The sequence below is a fragment of the Dermacentor albipictus genome, chromosome 2, assembly GCF_038994185.2.
Source record: "Dermacentor albipictus isolate Rhodes 1998 colony chromosome 2, USDA_Dalb.pri_finalv2, whole genome shotgun sequence".
In the NCBI taxonomy this organism is placed as follows: domain Eukaryota; kingdom Metazoa; phylum Arthropoda; class Arachnida; order Ixodida; family Ixodidae; genus Dermacentor; species Dermacentor albipictus.
Window position 1 is genome coordinate 108,994,019 of NC_091822.1, and position 19,817 is coordinate 109,013,835.

The 19,817-nt window shown below is 43.0% G+C and overlaps 1 protein-coding gene across 1 annotated transcript in view; it reads left to right on the forward strand.

Moving 5' to 3' along the window:
* Vps13D (vacuolar protein sorting 13D) overlaps positions 1–19,817 on the forward strand; it is a 173,928-nt gene that overhangs the window by 107,198 nt on the left and 46,913 nt on the right. Inside the window, exons 52-61 of the mRNA XM_065430344.2 lie at positions 1,099–1,166; positions 2,007–2,112; positions 2,720–2,854; positions 3,360–3,465; positions 6,370–6,492; positions 8,638–8,779; positions 13,029–13,230; positions 14,128–14,320; positions 14,813–14,992; positions 17,719–17,885. Of these exons, the coding sequence (XP_065286416.1) occupies positions 1,099–1,166; positions 2,007–2,112; positions 2,720–2,854; positions 3,360–3,465; positions 6,370–6,492; positions 8,638–8,779; positions 13,029–13,230; positions 14,128–14,320; positions 14,813–14,992; positions 17,719–17,885 (1,422 nt within the window). The remainder of the gene's footprint in view (positions 1–1,098; positions 1,167–2,006; positions 2,113–2,719; positions 2,855–3,359; positions 3,466–6,369; positions 6,493–8,637; positions 8,780–13,028; positions 13,231–14,127; positions 14,321–14,812; positions 14,993–17,718; positions 17,886–19,817) is intronic.

Consider the following 19,817-nt stretch of genomic DNA (forward strand, 5'->3'; position numbering starts at 1 on the left):
AGAGATGAAATTGGTCAATTGTTTCAGGTTCATTACAAGAAATTTTTAACAAAGGTATGTGGGAAGACTGAGCAGCAATGGTGGTTTTATAATTCGCACACTAAAGCATTGCATCCTTAGATTTATGCACAATTGCATTGATTTGGGTAGTTTTTGCACCAGATTGTGCATATTGTGCAAGTTGCAATGGACTGGAGGGTAGAACAACTGTTTGCTGTTCACGACTCTGTAAGCACCAACACGAAAACAGGTCCGAGCCTTTCTTTCTTTTTTTTTCTTTCTTTAAGCAAGTTTAATGTTATAAGGTCTCAAACATGCTCTTGGGACAAAGGAATGACAACACAGTAGTGGGAACAATCAAAAGGGTATTTATTGCACCTTTTATACACCAATCAATGCCAGCTAGCCGAATTACTACCAATAGAACATGCCAATGGGTGCAGACAAATCAAGGAAATCCGACTCTCCGACGCAGGATATCGAGCAAATATGCTCGCCCTCATGCTGGATGACAACGCCTAATCATTCACGTGTACAGTCACGCGAACGGTGGTGCCTTTGAATGATCATGCTCGCCCTTCCCGGTGCTCCACTCTGAAGCCCATCTTGAAACAGTCCCGTAGAGAGTGCCGTGAAGCACGCGACAAGTCATGCGCTTTACCGACCCTAACCCCGCCATTAGGCGGCGCTAGCAGTGCAGCACTTGCGCCATCTCTCCTACGAATCTGCAACTACACTGACGGCCCGTAGTGCTTAGCTATGTGGCAAAGCCATATTACAAGAGATCTGAGAGCCCTGCGGGGAAAACAACGTCATGGGACGCATGAGAGTCGAGCGTGCCCACAATGTTTAGCAGACTGGGCTTGAATGTGAAAATCAGCCTTATCGAAATGACATGTGCAACATTTGTGGAACTACATTTATCATGATTACATGAGGTGGAACGGATCATGCAGCTTGTCTTGTTCTTTGCCGATAGTTATCTTCCTGGTTTCAGTTTCCCACATCATTTTTTTTTCTGATCCTGCACTAGGGCTAGATCATGTAAATACGAGAGATGAAGCAGTGTAACATGACCTTATCTTACTTTTCAAACAGGTGCAATTGCCAGTGGGAGGCTGCTTTTAGGAAGACTGGCCTTGCAAAATGTCACTTCAAGATAAACGGTAGGATATCTATCTGTATATTCCCCAGTGTGAGGGCTTGCTTGGCACAGCTTGCAAGGCACAGTGACCATCACTGCATATACCTGTAGCTTTATTGCCAGCTTTGAATGGATGTTGTTTAATAATATCTTGATACATATTTTATTTATCCATGTTCAATGTGCCCCTCCTAACCGTAAGGATTGAAGAGGGGCCATTGTTTGCATAAGAAGTGCTCAGTTGATCTTTGCTGCGACTAGCTGTAGCTGTAGTTGTGCAGTACGCCCCGCTGCGGTAGGGAACACCAAATAAGTATTTCGGGACCGATTACAGCTAATTTTTGACACGCAGGTTTCAGCAATAATCTTTTTTCTATAAGGGTGTACCTAGAGCGTGACATCAAGCCATTTCTTCCTGAGAAACTGGTGATATACTCGAGGTGCACTGATATCACTACCAATTGGGTGTTTCCTCTAACAAAGGCCCGTACTATATATTGGTGTGTCTGTGTTTGCTATTACTATTATTTGTCTCATCCTATTCGAACCTATAAGGTAATTCCATAGCATCAAGACAAGTGGGCAAATGTTCGTGAATATATCTTTAAGTATAGAAAAGTGCTTTTTTTTACCTGCATCTCTACTTTTAGTGAATAATGTTAAAAAAAAAGAAAAGGGGTAGGGAAGCCAGTGAACGAGTCCAAATTTTCTTGACTATAGTGCACTTTATTGATTAAGAGTGTTTTGCTAGAATGTCTGACAAGCATAGTGGGCTGTCTCAGAAGTCATAATTTGACATTTGAAAGGTGTGGTTTTGCTGCTGTCTTCCAAGTACCATGACTGACAGCCTCTTCTGTTTCAGCTGAGGATGTCCTCAAAGTGAACATTACCACTGCGCTGCTGGACCTGTACCAGAAAGTGAAAACCTCTTGGGCCACTGATTTCTATCAGCTTTTTTCGGCTGAAAAGTGAGTTTGTGCTGTGTTCATTTGTGCCACAGTGGTGGGATAGCACATCATAGTCCCATATTGAATTTCACACATAGCTCTCCTCCTTTCTTGCTTTACACCAGGCTTAGCTCCACTTTCTTAAAGATGGCTTTATGTGCATAACCTCTGTGTAGATGGCCACGCTTATGCCGTGTTCCAGCTTGAGTTGAGTTCAAAGCTGTGTACCTTCGTTTCTTGTACTACCAGGCTGTGCGTTTCACAAAGGAAATGTCGCACGTGACCACTCTTCTTTGTTTACGATGTGGTGGCAAATGTGACAGTTTGAACACCAGATGCTGATGTCTGGCCACTTCACGTGTGTCCTCTCTTTGTGTGTCACATGGCTAACATAACACATGCATAACAGAGTTTGGTGTGGCAGGCAACAGAAAGGTGTAGTATTTTTTAGGCACTCTTAGACTTTGTAAGCTGACAGAAATTTATCAGCATTGGTTGTGATGGCAGCTGGTTTCATCGAGACAATCTGTGTGTGCTCGGAGGCTTTTCAGGTGGCCTTTTCAGCCACTCTTTTTGTTTTCTTTCATGCCGTTTAGCACAAACCTAAGCAGTATTTTTTTAAATGCAGGAACACTGAGAAAAATGGCGCTGTCGGCCAAGGGGAGGCACCAGTCAGGCGCCGTTCCCCTTTTGTACCGTTTGCCATAAAGAATGACCTTGGAGTCGCCTTTCGCTTTACAGCTTTTGTCTCTGCGACATTCAGGTATGGGACTGTTTTTCCATATGTGCCATTTTAACATTGATATTATTGCAGGAGGGTTGTAATTGTGTTGACACATTGTTGTGCAAGGCATATAAAAGCTGAATTTAAGAAGAAGCAAAGCATATTACTGCACGTTTAGTTGCAGTGGTAAAATAATGTATTTTTGGTAAGTGGTAAAATAAATATGTATTTTTTTTTACCCTTCTTTCTTTGCTTTGTGACGGCACAATGGCTGCTCAATTGAACATTCAAAATTTCAAGTATGCCTTTGGTGCATGAGTTATGCACTGTTGAGCAACATCCCCTGCGCAGGGTAGCCAACCAGTACTACCTCTGGTTAACCTCCCTAGCTTTCTCTGCATTATCTTATCTCTCTCTCTCTTAATGTGTGGCATTTCACAGTCATAATTTTAAACATATGCATTTGCATTCTGCTTCCTTTCTTTTTATGTTGTTTGTGACCAACGCACAATAAATAGCCAGTTAATCATTATTTTTATCTCAGTGGCAACAAGGACGAAGCTTCCACTACTAGGTTTGACTGGAAGGACGTGGAACCTGGTCAGGTCGTGCCTTTCACATTCGAAGGACGAGGCAAGATTAGGCATCAGGTGATCAGAACCTTCTACCTGTGTGGTAAAGCATTGCTAATTTAGATACTATTCAAACTTTTTCTGATTTTGTGGGGTTGGAGGCCCTCTGGATTGTTTAAGTTTCTGGAAGATCAAATGACGAGCAGGACAATTTGTGAATGCTTATAGTGTTAACATACTCTTAATAATGCATTAGCATTCTTAGGGTATTTCTCACATTTTTGGCGGCTATGTGTGTGTGTGTGTGTGTGTGTGTGTGTGTGTGTGTGTGTGTGTGTGTGTGTGTGTGAGTGTGTGTGTGTGCGTGTGCGCATGTGTGCGTGCGTGCGTGTGTGTATGTGCGTGTATGTGTGCGTGCGTGTGTGTGTGTGTGTGTGTGTGTGTGTGTTTAACCATTTTCCCACCTACCTGGGTCACTGGGTAGTCGATGATCGAATGGGTATGTGCCAGTAGGTATGTGCCACTCTTCAGTGAAGGTATTTGACGCCAACTTAGGTAACGGGTTGTGCCACTGAAAATTTGCCACTTCACAATGGCGAAAACGATTCCTTAAATTTCTCCGATGCTGAGAGGAATCGAGCCCACGTAAGATGCAGGACGGGGTAGGTTCTGAAGGAACTACTGCACTCTATATTTTATGTAATACTTAAACAAAAGGCAGAATGAATGCAGTTTTCACGCATCATATTTTACTAATGAGATGAATGTCATAAAAAAAGATATAAATTGCCAAAATCAAGATTGTGGGATAAAATTGAAGAAAATTTGTAGAGTCGCCTGTATCTACTAAGAAAAAAATTTAACAGAAGTCAGGAGAAAATGTACTGCCGCCTAATTGGCACTATCTCTGAAAAAAATCAAAATTTTTCATTGAACAGGTATTGCACCACAAAAATTTTAAGTGCAGGCACTACAGTTTGGCGTGCTAGCCTGTGGCCATCATGTTCTGGGCGGGCTTGCATCATCGTCGGTCTCAGTGTCAAAGTCAGATGAAAAACTAGCGTCCTCAGACTCGCTGCTGCTCGATCCATGGATACAGTCAGCCACAAACGCAGCAGAATTCCGAGATCTACAATCTTTCGAAGCACGTGCGCTGCTCTTGAAGGCGCCCATTTTTGCTTCCTGCTTTGACGATCGCCAAACCTTGGGGTGTGTTCAGAAATTAACGCCTGGTGGGGAAAAAGCGAACTGCTTAGAAAACAAAAATATGGTTCTCCTCCTTCATGTCCTACGGTGCAGAAAATCTCGAAAGCGGCGTTTCAAATCATCGATAGCAGACGGGCATTTTTGTTTTCTACTTTGACAAGCGCAAAACTTTGGAGCGCGTTCAAAAATTGCTGCCTTAAAGAAAAAGGCGAACTGCTTAGGAAACAAAGGAATAGTTATCCTCCTCCGCATCCGAAAGCACAGTGTGTCCGTGAGCGATGCGAGAAGTCTCGAAACTGCCTTTTCAAACCATAGTTAGCGGGCTAACGATGCCCAGTGGGCACGGTACGGAAAAAGTTAAATTTATTCAGTGCTGAAGCAATCAAACCCACGTCCCAAGGGTTTCTCAAGGACGGCGATGCGACGCATTAGCAGGCTGCGGCACATACCAGCGCATTAGCGAACTATGCCATGAATGCACTGGGCAGGCGTCTCTCTTCAATGAACCTCTTACCAACGTGGGTCACTGAATATGTGACACTGGGTGTGCGGCAAGCAAGGGAACAATTTTCGGCGTTTGCAGACACCTGCGCACCATGCTTCCTGTCTTGGATGTCACAAACTTTTCAGTATTGCCACTAGATGGCGCAGCGTGTCCAGAAAGAAGCTTGAGAGAAGAGCCCGGTTGCCGCATCACACATTTCTCAGCGTTTGCAAGCACCAGCGCACCACGCATTTCGGAGGCCACACGTAGGCGTCACAGTGGCGGTGCTAGATGGCGTGGAGTGTTCTTAGGGAAGTGCAAAAGAAGAGTCCCGCTGCAGTACATGCCTCATACGTGACCCATTTCGACGGTGACAATACGTTTTCTCACTATATAGTTTGAATGCTAAACGCATTATCGTCGACCATCATCTTTAGATGGGCTCTGCCAAATTTGGAGTAAGGAATTATGTTGTAGTGATTTCATTCTTGCACGAAATCTTTATGGTAAGAATAGTTTTTCCATCAGATGCACATGATACCAGATGTGCAAACTGTTGGCTTGAGCGCATACAAAGCTTCAGGGAAGAGGGAGGCCCCTTCTGCCACTAAAAACCACACATCATAAAAAGTGGGGCTCTAGCAGCTTTCTTGACAGTAGAAGGCTGCAACACTGGGCTAATTGGGATTGCTTGCAGTTTAAACAATGCAAGAAATGATGTCTGAGACAAACAAAACACAAGTGCTCGTGTTATGTGTGTCTCACTTCTTGTTTTTCACACTGTTTACACTACAGGTTTCAAGACATTTGTGTAACTTCTTATATTTAAATACGGTGCCGAGGAAAGCGTATGTCACCTTGAAAAAGACAAGTCCACTTGTCGAAACATTGGTTCCCACTTTTACACTGTTCTTGTTTTGCTCTTCTTCAGCAACAGCAAGTTCATTGTCTGTGGTAAAATACTAATAAGTTGAACATTAACGGGCATAATGAATACAAACAGCTGTTCACAAGCCTTTCAGCACCAAATTCAGTAACACCCTCCGTTGTGGCTTAGCAGCTATGGGGTTGCGCTGCTAAGCATGAGGTCGTGGGATCAAATCCCGGCTGCGGTGGCATGTTAAAATCCAAGGTGGTTGAAACTGACCTGGAGTGCCACTCACTGTGGTGCCTCTCAAAGCCCCAGTATTGCTTTGGGAGGCTAAACCTCCATGATCTCATATTTTTTTTTTACTTGGAAGTTGTTACAAAGTTTCAGGAGCTTAAATTTTTTGCTTTTTTACTTGGTATAGGATTCCCATGAGCTGAGGATGCACAGGCTGGTTTTGAAGATTCCAGGCTACACCCAGCTTGATCCAGTGTCTGTGGAAAAAGTGGGAGTCTACTTCAAGTATGCGAGGCCAGTAGAGCGTCAGGTGGGTTTCTGTTATGCCTGCTTGTGCCTACTTGCTGTTTTATGTGCTTGTATCAATGATTGCATTGATATCTTTTAGCATCAATTTATTAATTAATTCTTTTAAATGATTGCTCCCAAAAGCACTCAGTAGAAGTGTGTTATATAAGGGGCAAAGGTATCGCATAACATCATCATAAAATAGCAATTCTAACTCATGTATCAGTGCATAAATACAGATATATAAAAGTGTAATTATAAAGCACAATGTAGCGATAAAACAAAAATTTGGAATTTGGGGAAATAGTATTAAAGTAACATGGGGAAGTAGAACATAAAGGTTACAATGAAACAAAGTCAGTACCATAAGAAAAAAATATTTTTATCGTGGCACCAATACAGGCACTGCAGTAATTGCAGATAAGCTTTTGAGAGAACATATGTACTTTTTTTTTTTCTCCATGACAGTGTTTGATGACAGGTCATTCCTGTATTTTGAAGTGCAAGGTTCACATGAATAATCTTGTGTAAGGAATGTGTAATGCATTGGTAATTTTAGATTATTATAGTAATCACAGCATGAAATGATAGCTGGCAGCATGAAAAACAGGTTGTTTTGTTGATGTATTGCTGATAAAATTTGTGAATGAGAAACAGGGAAAATATTTTGTGTTATGATAAATCTTTGAGACAGGCACGTCCTCCAGTGCTGTTGCTCTGATCAGGCGAAAGTAACTTTAATGAATAGATAAAAAATGGGGAAAATTCAATAAAGAGTCGTAAATAAACTGTGGTCATTGAACTTTGTGGGGGCCTCTGGTATCTCACAGGGGTATCGACCACTGCGGGTTTGGGCTTAGTGAGCCGCAGTACTGCGTCAGCCATCACCTAGCGTAATCTAGCGCGCCGTTGCGTGTGTGCTCAGGCCACAAAAGGGGGGACCGAGCACTGCGCACGCATGAGAAAACACAGTGTTGCCCTAAGTTAGCGGAAACCATTTATTTGTCTTCGGTGATGCCCAACAGTGCACAAACGCCCAGTCCTGGGCCAGCACGGCAATCAAAGGGCTCCCGCACCAAAGGCGATAAATACAGACAGGGGCACCGCATGCCATTGCAAGAGGATGGCTTCCCGCGACACGCTGCTATGAAAAGTCCCCAAGGCTATACTGCTTGCTCTTGCGATGACCAATAGACCCACTCACAAGAGCTCGAGCAATCTCTGTGGCCTATGCCTCCGATAAGTGTGGCTTGGCATAGCAGGACCGCGCACGAGCACTAGGCACTGCTGGTCAGCGTAACGTTTGGAAAAGGATCAACACAAGCTCGCTGTAAGTGCAAAGGCCCAGTAGACATGCTCAAGTCGAAGACCCTAGTAAAGGGGCCAGTGGTCGAGAGAAAAAGGTGTACATATCCAATAATGTCCCAGAGCAATCTCCCTCGCGCTGGCTTTGCTGACTGCGCAACCACTACCGGCAATGCAAGCGCGACCACCGCAAGCCACTGCGAGTGGAAAGGGAGAGGCGTAGGAATGACAGAACAGATCAATGCCTGGACAAAGCTACCGAAGTGGATCTCAATCCCCACAACTTAATGACGCAAATAGTATTAAATTTAGCAGAATATATGTTTGATGTACAACAGCTGTTTCTTATAAGGAACTAATTATTAGCTCCCAAAAGACCATTTCGAATTTTCTGTGCATATAGTCATGCTGTGCTACAGTAAATTTTCTACTTTCTGGTCTTGTTTGTTGTTCATGCTGCGTGCCTGCCATAAGCAGCGTGCTTACAGGTAAAGTAAGTACACAGAATGCTTACTGAATACAGTATTACCTTTAATCCATTCTGCAGTGTGACCTCCACGACCTTTCTAGGTATAATGCTTTCATTAACATAATTGTTCACTTCATAGTCGGTAACCTGTAGAAATGCTAGCTTCTAGTCATCATAATGAAACCTAAAAGCTTGTCTTTTGCTGATTTTCTCAACTAAGCATTGATGCCTCTTGGTAGCTAAAACATCAAATGTTAAAAGGACCAGGACAAAATGTGACTGCTGGTTATTGGGGAGCCTTTAAAAAGTGCAGTTTGCAACATGTTTTACAATAAGACACGATGTAATACATGATTGTATGTGCCCTTTCCTTCTTTTGTTTTTTCAAAACAGCACCGTGCTTCTGGCACGACACGTGTGCTGTTCAACGTGACCCTTGATGGCAATGCCCGGAAGATGATCACTGTGCAGTCAGCGTTGGTGATCAAAAACAGGGTGGAGGTTGCAGTGGACCTGAAGCTTGAAACAGCCGGAGGTAATCAGTGGCATTGTTATACCGTATTCCTGGCATGCTCAAGGATTGGAGTATAGTAGTCTTCCATTAGTTCAGCTCCGGTTGGTTTGATTTTTCGGGCAGTTCCATCTTGACCAAAGCTACTTGCTGGCACCTATACATTTATATGGGCCAAAGCTATCCTTAATTCGATTTTTAAATTGCCCCTCTCTGCATATTTCAAACTTAGCTGGTCAGCACGCATGCACCTGATCCATTGATGCCACTGATGACCCCAATGATGACATCAGTGGCACCAGTCTTGGCTGTGCTACGGGACAGTGGAAAGATCGAAGACATGTTATTTCCCGCTGAAAACACTACTGTAAAACCTAAGCTGCATTTGTGGCATTTGCCTACTCAGAGCCAGCGTCATCACCATTATCATTACAAGCTGACAACAGAATAAGCTTTCACGCAGGTTGATGGTGATGATGGGGCACTTTCATGAAGAAAACTCATTCAAAAGAAAGTATTTCACTCGCTACACTAGTAGAAACAGAGCTGCTGTACATGTTTTTTGTTTAAGACAAACTGGTGAACTTGTTAGTCTGTGCTTGGGCCACCATCTCGTTTGCGATGTTTGTTAAGGTATTCAAAGGGATGACAACCAATTTTTGTGGTACCCATTTTATTTAGTGCAATGGAAACCTTACCAGCCAGAGTGAGGATGTAGTCGTTCACTGAAAGCATGCTGAAAATAGTGATAGGTGAGCACGATAGTGATTATACGCCAGCATTAGTAGAGGTAAACGACAAGTGTGGTCATGTTGTAACAAAGTACGATTTTGTTTATCAAGTGGATGTTCCTGTGATTCATGTTTTCCGAATTGTTAAATTGTTTCTGCAATAGTAGCTATGTGTTTTCGTAGTTTCCTGTGCAACTGCTTTGGTATTTAACCAGTCAAAATGAGACCAATCGAATCAAAAACAAGATGGCGCTTTTACAAGTGATTCGGAACTCAGCGTGTTGCCGTAGGCACACATGCGTTTTTGCTTTCTGAAGCATAGAATAATGCACGAGTGTCTAATAATTTACCGACTGCAATATTAAGCATTAATTATGATGCACTTAATAGCAGTTGACTTATCTACAGTAATCTCATAAATTACATTCGTATTACCAAGATTTCACTGCCAGGTCTCGCCATTTACTGGTTTTTGAGACTTTCTTGGCCAATTTTAAGTTACAATTCCTACTTAAATCGCGAACAGCATGCTGGATTCTATCACTATAAATTATGGTCATTTCATTTCCATTAACATCTCAGAACACATTCTGGCCAGTTGTCAGTTCCTTTAAGAAATGTGGGATGTCAAGTGCAGTGCTTTGGACTGAGGGTGACAGGTTGGCTCCTAGTAAAGACGTTTCATCGAGTGACGGCAATGGATGTGAGGTCTAAATAAATTTTGATTCTGTGTAGGTAAACTTTACATTCTGTTGTGGTAATCTCTTTCATCCTATTGTGATTGCCAGAATCAAAGACACAACAATTTTCTTGCTATGAAATTGGGTGCGTCTTACATTTGCATGTACGTTAGCATTGGATTCGGCTAAATAGTGGCAAATAAAGCAGCCATGTGTTTGGATGTTTTTTTTTTTTCTTTGCCTCTTCTGTTGATTCCACCCTCAAGTTCTGTCCATTTAGTTTTTCCCATCAAGGTCAGGTTTAACAAAAGTTGGCAGTATAATGTCTTAAAGCAGTGATATTATCTGATGTTAACTGATGTTATCTGAGACAGCACTGTTTCTGTGTGTCTGTTTCTTTCTAAATCCTCGTTGAGTCACACTTTCACATTCTGTCATTGTTAATTTAGTTAGTGAGCGAATGTTTACACGATTATACAAGCGATAAAACTACTATGCTTACTTCGTACAGCTATCTACTAATTTGCTATCAGAATCGGTGCTTCACCATTCGGGCGGAACTGCGACTTCTTTGAATCCTTGAGTAACATTTATTTGACTGACCCTGAATGTGGCTTTAGAAATTGTTTTCACAAGCACAGAGGTTGGGCACTTGTCATCACTGCACGTGGCTGGGGGATGGGTCTCAGTGAATGAGCATGTGGACAGCATGTTTGTGCCTTTGTAAAGACCCCTTCTTCATATGATGTGTCTGTAAAGCGAAAGCAAAAATAAATCAAGATACGCAGAAAAGAACAAAACAGATGAAACACAAAACGAAGAATAAGAAAGGCATGACAAGAAGAGACACAGAAGGCAAAAGTGAGCATACTCTTTTGAATACTGAAAAATGCAAGTTATGCTACATTCAACTGGCCGCTTTCGAGCACTGTAGAGCACTCTTGCGGTCCTTTTTATATTCATTTGGTTGAAATTGAGTACTCTGAGCACATTTGCCTGGTTTATTCAGAGTGCCACACTCGATCCAGCTGAGATTGATCGGAGGCACCCTCACTTTCGAGCTGGGTGCACAATTGAAATCCCACAGCATTTCAGTCACATGTCTTCCATTTGCTATGGGAGCAGCAGAAAATTCGGCTGGGGTAGACCTCTGTCTTCAATATTGAGAAGGCTCTGTGTTGCTACAAACTAAGTGTCAAAAAAAAAAAAAGTTATAATGTGAATAGAATACGAATATATTCTTTGCTTTGAATAATGATATGCACACACATTTATTAGCAAGTTTGGTTATTTTAACATGTTGGAACGTCACAATTACTTTGTCAGCGGCAAAAATTAGATTAGTAAGCCACTATACTAAAACATGATGTATTTGACTCATATTAACTTGAAAGAACGAGTAATTCCCACTGGCTGACTGTTCTCTCCAACCTGTGCCCTACACAGCATCAAATGCTCGTAAACTCAGAGGCATTTAAGCCTGTGCCAGCCATCACTCATCGCATTTGCTGTCAAGCAATAAGCCCAGCATTGGGGCTGGTGCTGCAAGGGTAGCAAATGAGCAAGGCAAAAGATGCACTCACACCCAGCCAAAACGAAGGGGTGCTGTACTGTTTGCTGTGACCGTTGCTTAGAAAAGAGCTGCAAGAACATTGTCTTTTCTTTTCCCTAATGTCTTGTGCCACATGCGAGCTGTACCTCTTCAGCACAGTTTATGCATCAAGCCCCCTGTGTTGTTTCCCTTTGGTGTGAGACGTCTGACTGACTCACTGTTGTCAAGTTACTGCATTCGCAAGAATGTAGCGCAACCACCAATATAATGCGGTGTATACTATGTTATCTACAGAAGAAAGAGGGCACCTTTGATTGCATTAAAAAGATGTGCTTATAACTTCAAGCAAGCATGTGAAATGCATCCGTACTCATTTAGAATAGCGCCTTTAGCATACCTATCCCGGAACGACCGCTGCCTGCGAGATCTGTACTACAAGTCTCGTGTTTCACACGGGTGTGTACTGTGGTAGCGAATCGGCCATCACTCTATCCTGAAATGTTGTAACAGGCATGTGCTGTGTTGCACTGGAGCATGCCATTGGCATATGGTGGGGAGCTGGCATATTTGCATAACGAGGCCATGTGGACAGGCATTGCTGCTGAGAAGCAGCCCATTGGACCTCTACTTCCAGAAAAACCTTTCTTATTGCAGATGGATCTTTTGCACAGACGACCCCAACGCCTTTCGTAGTGCTCTAAGCGCGCCCTCGTCCATCAACCCATGCTCCTTGCTACTGAGAGGCTGGTTTTTCCACAAGACTTCGATGTCCAGTAGCTCAATGCACTTTGCAAGTGAAATTTCACCAGCAACACAAAATCCTCACAAAATTCAGCACTAAGTCAGACGCACATTTTTAAGTTAGATAGAAATGAGTGCTAAGAACAGTGTTTGCTCGCACACAGCCAGCAATATACTCGATTTGTTACAAATATTTCTATCCAACCAAATATTATAAAATTTTCAGGTACCTAGTTTTCGAATCAAATAAGAATATTCAAAATATAATGTTCGATGGTATTTGACGTGTTCAAATATTCGCACACCCCTACTGCAAACTGCATCTGAGCACAGTAGCAACCAGTCAAATGTACCATTTATGTTGCAGGATAATTGCATTAAACTCGTGGCCAGTAAAACTAGGTGATAAATTATTTAATTGAGCAGCAAGGTGGGATAGATTGTAATGCTTCCTTGTTAACTTGCCATAAGAAGCACAGCGTAGTGTTGTTAAGTATAACTGGTTCGTTGCCTGCAAGGTGTTGCTTGAAGCTACTGGGGACATGTGTCCTCTTGTTTCTCTGCCGTAGTGCGGCCGTACCAGATCTGCCTGCAGCCCAAGTGCACCACCGCGGTGCCCCTGCCATATGTGTTTGCGGACATGTGGGTGCGGCCGACTATCTCCCTGATTGCCTACTCGGCTCTGGAGTGGCAGCACGTCGCCACCAAGCAGCAGGGCAGCAGCTACTCCATCACGTGCTGCCCCATACGCAATGATGCTGCCGTTTTCAGGTACGCACGAAGCGTCTGTAATGTTCACTCTGGCACTGTTCACACAGCAGTATCATCAGATTAGAAGCAAGTCTTTCATCATTCAGCTGTTCAGCTTTATTAGTCAACCCTTCAGTTAACTATTTGCAATTGTGAGCATTTGCCTACTTTGCGGTTGTTCTGTTTGGAAAATTATTTTGTGTGTTTTGGACATTTTGTGGAAAGAGCACTCGGGTGAATGAACGCATAGTGACTGATTTATTTCTGAAAGTTTGTTTTATTCTTGAGCTCCTGTACAATGTAGAGCCTCCAGCCAGCTTTACACAGTGAGTAACCACCGCAAAAACCGGTTTAAGTTCCTTATCATTTTCTTCTTTAGTGCTCTCATCCTAGGAAGTTTGTAGAAGTCACAATTATCTTCCTCCTTGGCACTAAAATAATCTTCACATTCATTAAACTCATGTGAATTTTTTCTGTAACACGCATGTGGAGAAAATGTTGCCATCCTCTGGGTGCTTCACGACATGAGAAACAGGTAGAAATTCCTTCAAGTGGGCCACTAAAAATTGCAGCCCTTAACAACCTGAATGCTGTTGAGTGCAGTAATCAACATCTAAAAAAATTGCTGCGAATTGCTTTAAGATGTTAGACCCCATTATTTGATTTGATTTGACCTATACTGAAGGAAAATTTCAGCCATTTGTGTTACGCTGAAGTTATTCCTGTGAGCAATATGACAGGAAACAACGAAATTGGGATTCAGAAGGTAAGAGTGGTTTAATTTCTATGCTGAATGTAAAAGTGTTCCACGAGATGAAATGTATTGGGAAAGATACAATGGGCCGTTTGAATGCCCCATGATGTGACAAACATTGCAATACATAAACCTGCTGCCTTTTTTTCTTTCCCCCCCCCCAGATTCTCAGTTGATGTGAAGCGTGAGAAGTACCCTGACTGGAACACAGTGTCCAGCAGCGTGCCCGGGCACACAATCAGCCTGCTGCCCCCCATCAGAATACATAACCTGCTGCCCTGTGAGCTGGAATACGTGGTGAATGAGGGCCAGTGCAGGGGCATCATCTCTGCGCAAAAGAACCGGGCTCTGCACGAGGTATGACTTCAGACGCAAGGAATCCTCGCTGACACCTTAGAGCTCTAGAAAAGTGTGCTCCTGCATAGCACATCACAAGCTGTGAAGCACTGCACCATGTGCACGTCCCGAAATTTGGACCTGCAGCAATGGCTCAGTGGCTGTGATGTTCTGCTGCCTAGTGCAAGGTTGCGGGTTCCATTCATTGCCGCAGCAGCTGCATTTCAGTGAAGGTGAAATGCTAGATTTACATTCACTTCAAAAGAATCCGAGGCAGTCAAAATTAATCCACAGCCCTTCACTACAGTGTTGCTCATAGCTTCAGTGTTCATAGCCTTGTGGTTGTTAGATGTTCAATCCCATGTGTCAGTCAGTGGCCATGCTTACACACTGTAAAGAAACATGATAATGTTATATCTGCTATGTTACTTCTCGGAGTTCTTACGAAGATATTTGTGTTGCAGCTGTACATAGTTGGAATTGAGCATGGGGATGCCTTGCCCTCTCTTGCAGGTGAACACTGAGCAATATGTGATCATTGGCTTCTCGCTGGAGAACTTCCGTCAGTGCACCAGCCTGGTGATTCCGCCTGGCTCAAGCAGTTTCTCCACGAGGCTGGAGACGCATGACACGGAGGGACGGCTTCTCGTGCTGCACGCACGTGTCAGTGTGCACCGTGCCAGATCACTCAAGGTTAGGGCTGCTAGCCTCTCATCTTAACTCACTATTTTACATTTTCAGTATCGTTGAAGAGGTACTGAAGGCAGATGTTAAGTGTAGCTGCAGCGAAAGGTTGCGGCCTCTGTAAAATCCATCGGTGCTCGTACATTGCCAAGAGATGACTTAGTTGCTGAGAAACTAACAAATGAAAATAGCAGATGTCTTCATAAAACAAATGGTGAGGTCATATGTGCTTCAACACAACACAAGACTCCTTCACTTCACTGGCAATCTCGGAGCTTATATACTGCTGGTGCTGTACCTGTATAGTTCATGCCAGCGAGTCAATGTGAACACCATGTTTACACGATTGTGCAAGTCGACTCTAATATAAGTTGACCCCTCCATATCGCATGTGACAGAAAAAAAAGAGCATACCCGTGGGCGCATTCCATAACGAAAATTTATTAGTGGCTGGCATGGCCACTGGACTACTACTCCTCACTAGTGCTGCCATCATCATTGCTGCTACGGTGCCACAGCACGTTGCCGTCCAGCGAAATTCCGAATTCGCATACATAAGTGCATTTGCGTACATGCATAAGTCCACGCCGAAAGCACCCAACAACACAGAGCCGTCAGGGAGGCTCTTTTGACATGTCCTGTTGGCGTAAGTTCGCGGTCTTCTGCCGCCAGTCACTTGTACTCACGGCGGAGCAGGTCCTTAAAAGGTGAAGATCCGAGCTTGTTTCATGACCATGTCGCACATCACTGGCAGGGACCGATCACACATTTCGGCGACGTATGCCGCAAGCTTGGCCTTCAGCTCCGGAAAACGTCCCCACTTCGGCACGTGGAAACCTCTTCGCTTGCCGTCGCAGGTGAAAATTATGCTTCGCTGCCATCGCCACTCTTGCACTACCCATTAAGAAACATCAAACTTGTGGCCCGCTGTGCAGTTATTCGTTTCTTCAGCGTAAAGGATGGCAGCCCTCTTCAAAGCCCCTGTGAACGAGCGCTGAATGTTTAGTGGACTCGGAGCACTTATGACGACTGAGGAAGCACGGAAGTAGCACGTGGCCGACAGTCCAATCGAACGCATAAAACTAAAGAGCTACAGGGAAAGAAAAACACGCGAGCCACGAGCGGTGTCTGCTCTTCCATGAACTATTGATACACCCCGCAAGCGCCACTGTTCTGGGGGTGCCGCCACAAATGGAACAGCCGCACTTGCATGAACTATTGACACCCCCACATGAGTGCTGTGTGTGCTGTAAAACTCTCAAAAATGTTGAAAAACCCTTCCGAAAAGCAAACAAACATGTGGGATAGTGGAAACCTGCGGGTGGGGCTGTAGAGCAAACATTGGAACTACGTTGTAGGTCCCCTGATATCTTGTTGGTCTTGCTTTTTTTGCAGTGCCATGTTTCGGTTTCGATTGTAAGTTGACCCCTCCCACTTCAGATTTTCAAATTTTTAGAAAGAGGTGAACTTACAGTTGTGTAAATATGGTAGATAGCATTATTGAGTTCCACTGGAAAACAGTAAATCGGCTGAAATTCCCACTTTAAATGCATTGAAATTATATCTTTATTACAACTGGTCATAACTGTTCGCAAACCATAAGCACATGAGGCATCACCAGGACCTGTTGCTACATTTTTAAGGTGGTGTTACCAACCAACTTCATGTTTGCATCATTTTCTCACTTGTGAAAACTTTGTCCAGTTTATGGATGTGAAGCGAGTGTTTTGGAGCACTGATCTATCACTGTAGTTTTGAATTTGTTTCCTTTTAAGCCTTTTTGCAGGTGCATAGTTGCAATCTTCATTATGCGCAAGCAACACAATGTTTCAATTATTTATGCACCCAATGTGTAAACTAGTCAGAAAGCTAGCTTTTTCATGGATCCCATGCTCAATCAACTTTTGACACCGACTGCTCTTGGTGACCTTGGGTAAAGCGTAGTTTTGTAATTTTGCATGCTAATGTGCACTTCTGTTAACTAGTGTCACGTGAGCATATCTCACTAAAAATGAACCTGGGCCTGCAAACACTTGGCTGCAAGAGTGGTGGGAAGAACACGAAACTCTTTTCTTTATTTGCTCAAAAGCTTGTGACAGTACAAAATGGCTAGCATTAATCATATGTCATTTGCAAATTCTGTAGGATACTTTATTTTTTTTAACTTTACATGTGATATCAGCATTTTTCATAAAACACCTTCATTCTAAGCTTTACGCTGACCTTCGTTGTAATTTCAGCAGTACGTGTGGGAAACAGGTTTGAGACATCTGCATATGATTGATACAGAAAATCTTGGCATATAATTGTTATTACTCAGCTGTTATGGTGAATCAGCAGCTATCGTGTTGTACTTTTTTAGTGTGAGGACATGTTCTGAATTTCCAGCCGTGGTCATCACATTTCATGGGGAAAGACTGTAAAAATTCTTGAGTGCTAAGCTTTAGGTGTATGCTAAAAACATTTATTAGGCAAAAATTTATCTGGAGCTGTCCGCTATGGGGTTCGTTCACAGCCGCTGCGTCACTTTTATATGTTAAATTTTACCACACATCAACTGATTGTTAGTGCGTCCCTTTGCCTTAATCCAAACCACCTGCTTCTTCAGCATGGTAAAGCTTTCTTTTGTTCCGATTCTTTTAGTAATCATGCTTCTGCCACTCATTCATCCACCCACACATTTTCACGCTTTCTTTTCACCATCTTTTTGCTTGCCCATGCACCTACAACTGCAGGTGTATGTGTCAGTGCCTTACTGGATCATCAACCGCTCTGGTCTGCCGCTCATCTTCAAGCAAGAGGGAACCAACTCAGAGTCTGCCGGTCAATTTCCTGAGCACGAGCAAGCACGAAGTATGGTGCCCCTGTTGTTCTCCTTCGCTGACAGCGAGGCGTCCATGATGTACGTGTGCATTAAGACTCTCGGGCTTTTTTTCATTACCTTAATACCTCCACAAATGGGTACAGTCCCTAACTTTGACTTGCTGCAATCAGCTGCAACTCCTCTTGTAACAATTGTCCTGCTTCCCATGCTGTTGCCTATAATTTAGGCTTGTGCAAATAATAAATATTTTTGAATATCTGATCAAATATCATAGTATTCAACATTCCCTCCGGCTCTAATCTCACTATTTGAAGCTTTGAAGGTATTTGAAACAAATGAATATATATTTAAAAACATGTATGATTGGCTGTTTCGGTTTTGGTAAGCAAGTCGCATCGCATGGCTCAAAGCCAAGACAAGGCAAATATGAATTTGTTTGTAGTAGCTGACTGATTTTTGCACCTGCTCAATTATTTGAACATCAGTCCCGTGGCACCACCACATTCTCTGCTGAACCAATTTATAACAGCTATCAAAGTTTCGGACATCATAAAGTATCTGGCTAAATTTTTTGGACGTGATCCATGCAGTATATGTTGCTAATAACGGCGGCCATGAAGCGGCATTCATTTTGTCCCACATACTCTTGTTTTCACTGGCGAGATAGTTCCTCAGCTTCCCGAGAGCCATACGACTACTGCAAATACGTTACGCCAATTTGGCACTAAACCACAAATTTGGTCGCTGACACCCAGTGAAGCAGCACTGGTTAGGCCTAACATGCAATCGCATGACTGTGAGTGTAAAATTGTTGCTGGAAGTTTGTTGCTTATCAGTGATCGGGCCTGAAATCATGTGCACGAGCTAGATTGAGGGCTGCAGAATAGGCGAGCATGCCTGCCAAGTTCGTCTGCGCTTACTGAACAAAATGGGCCAACTCGATTAAGCTTGCGTTCCCCACATACAGAAAGCAACAAGTTGAGTTGCAAATTCACAGCATTGCAACAAAATGCAACGGTCGAACTCAAAATGCTCTTGCAGCCGCAACCATCACAAAATTTCTAGTAGACTGGAGCACAACAGTGAGCAAAAGCCCATAATTTAACTTTGAAATGAAAATGAAATCGCACACTGTTTATCATTAGGCACGTAGTTTAAACTATTGTCATAAGCATTTGGAAATCATTGCACTAATAGTTGCACACAGCTGTTGCCAAAACAAAGATAACTTATCATTATTTTAAATATGCCATTCATTTACTAAGTGATGCTAAGCATACTTGGAACTGTGCAAAATCAGGAGTACCAGCTGCTTAATGTATCCATTTCTTAAAATCTGTAGCAACGTTATAATCGCACAGCAGAAATTTCTGTGACACCATTTCCTTCTTAAAGTGACTGGGCATGACGAGATGCATGATTATTCTATACAAATCCATTTAAATTGGTTGCACAAAGCATTGCGTCTGTGTTTCTCAGGCAGACTAGCACAAAAAAGCAATTGTTTGCATACATATGCACCTGTCAAAAAACTGATTGTAACTTGGCATCCTAGGGACATATTAGTGTGCTCCTAATTGGAAACAAATAAGCAGTACTCGTCTTGCCATATTTCTAAGTATTTTGGCTTTCGTTGCTTCGAATTGGCATCAGAAAGAAATAAACCATACCTTTTTTTTTTAATACATCTCTAAGCATGGTGACTTCTTTTGCACTGAATTCGTGTATACTTCAAGCTCGATGTTACAGATAGATTATGTCACTGATGTGTGAAACATACTTTGCATGTGTGGCTGCATCTTGTGCCCACATTTTATTTGACACCCTAAATGACAGGCGCAACAGGCACTCCTTTCTTAGTGTTACTGCTGCAAAAATATATTCTGCATCAGATAGTCTCTGGAAAATGGGACTGTAGTCTACACATTGCTGTTTTCCAACCAGTTCGTACGTTTCTGTGAGAGAGAGCATGCACGCGGTCGGTCATCACAAAGCGTGAGCGCTATGAGT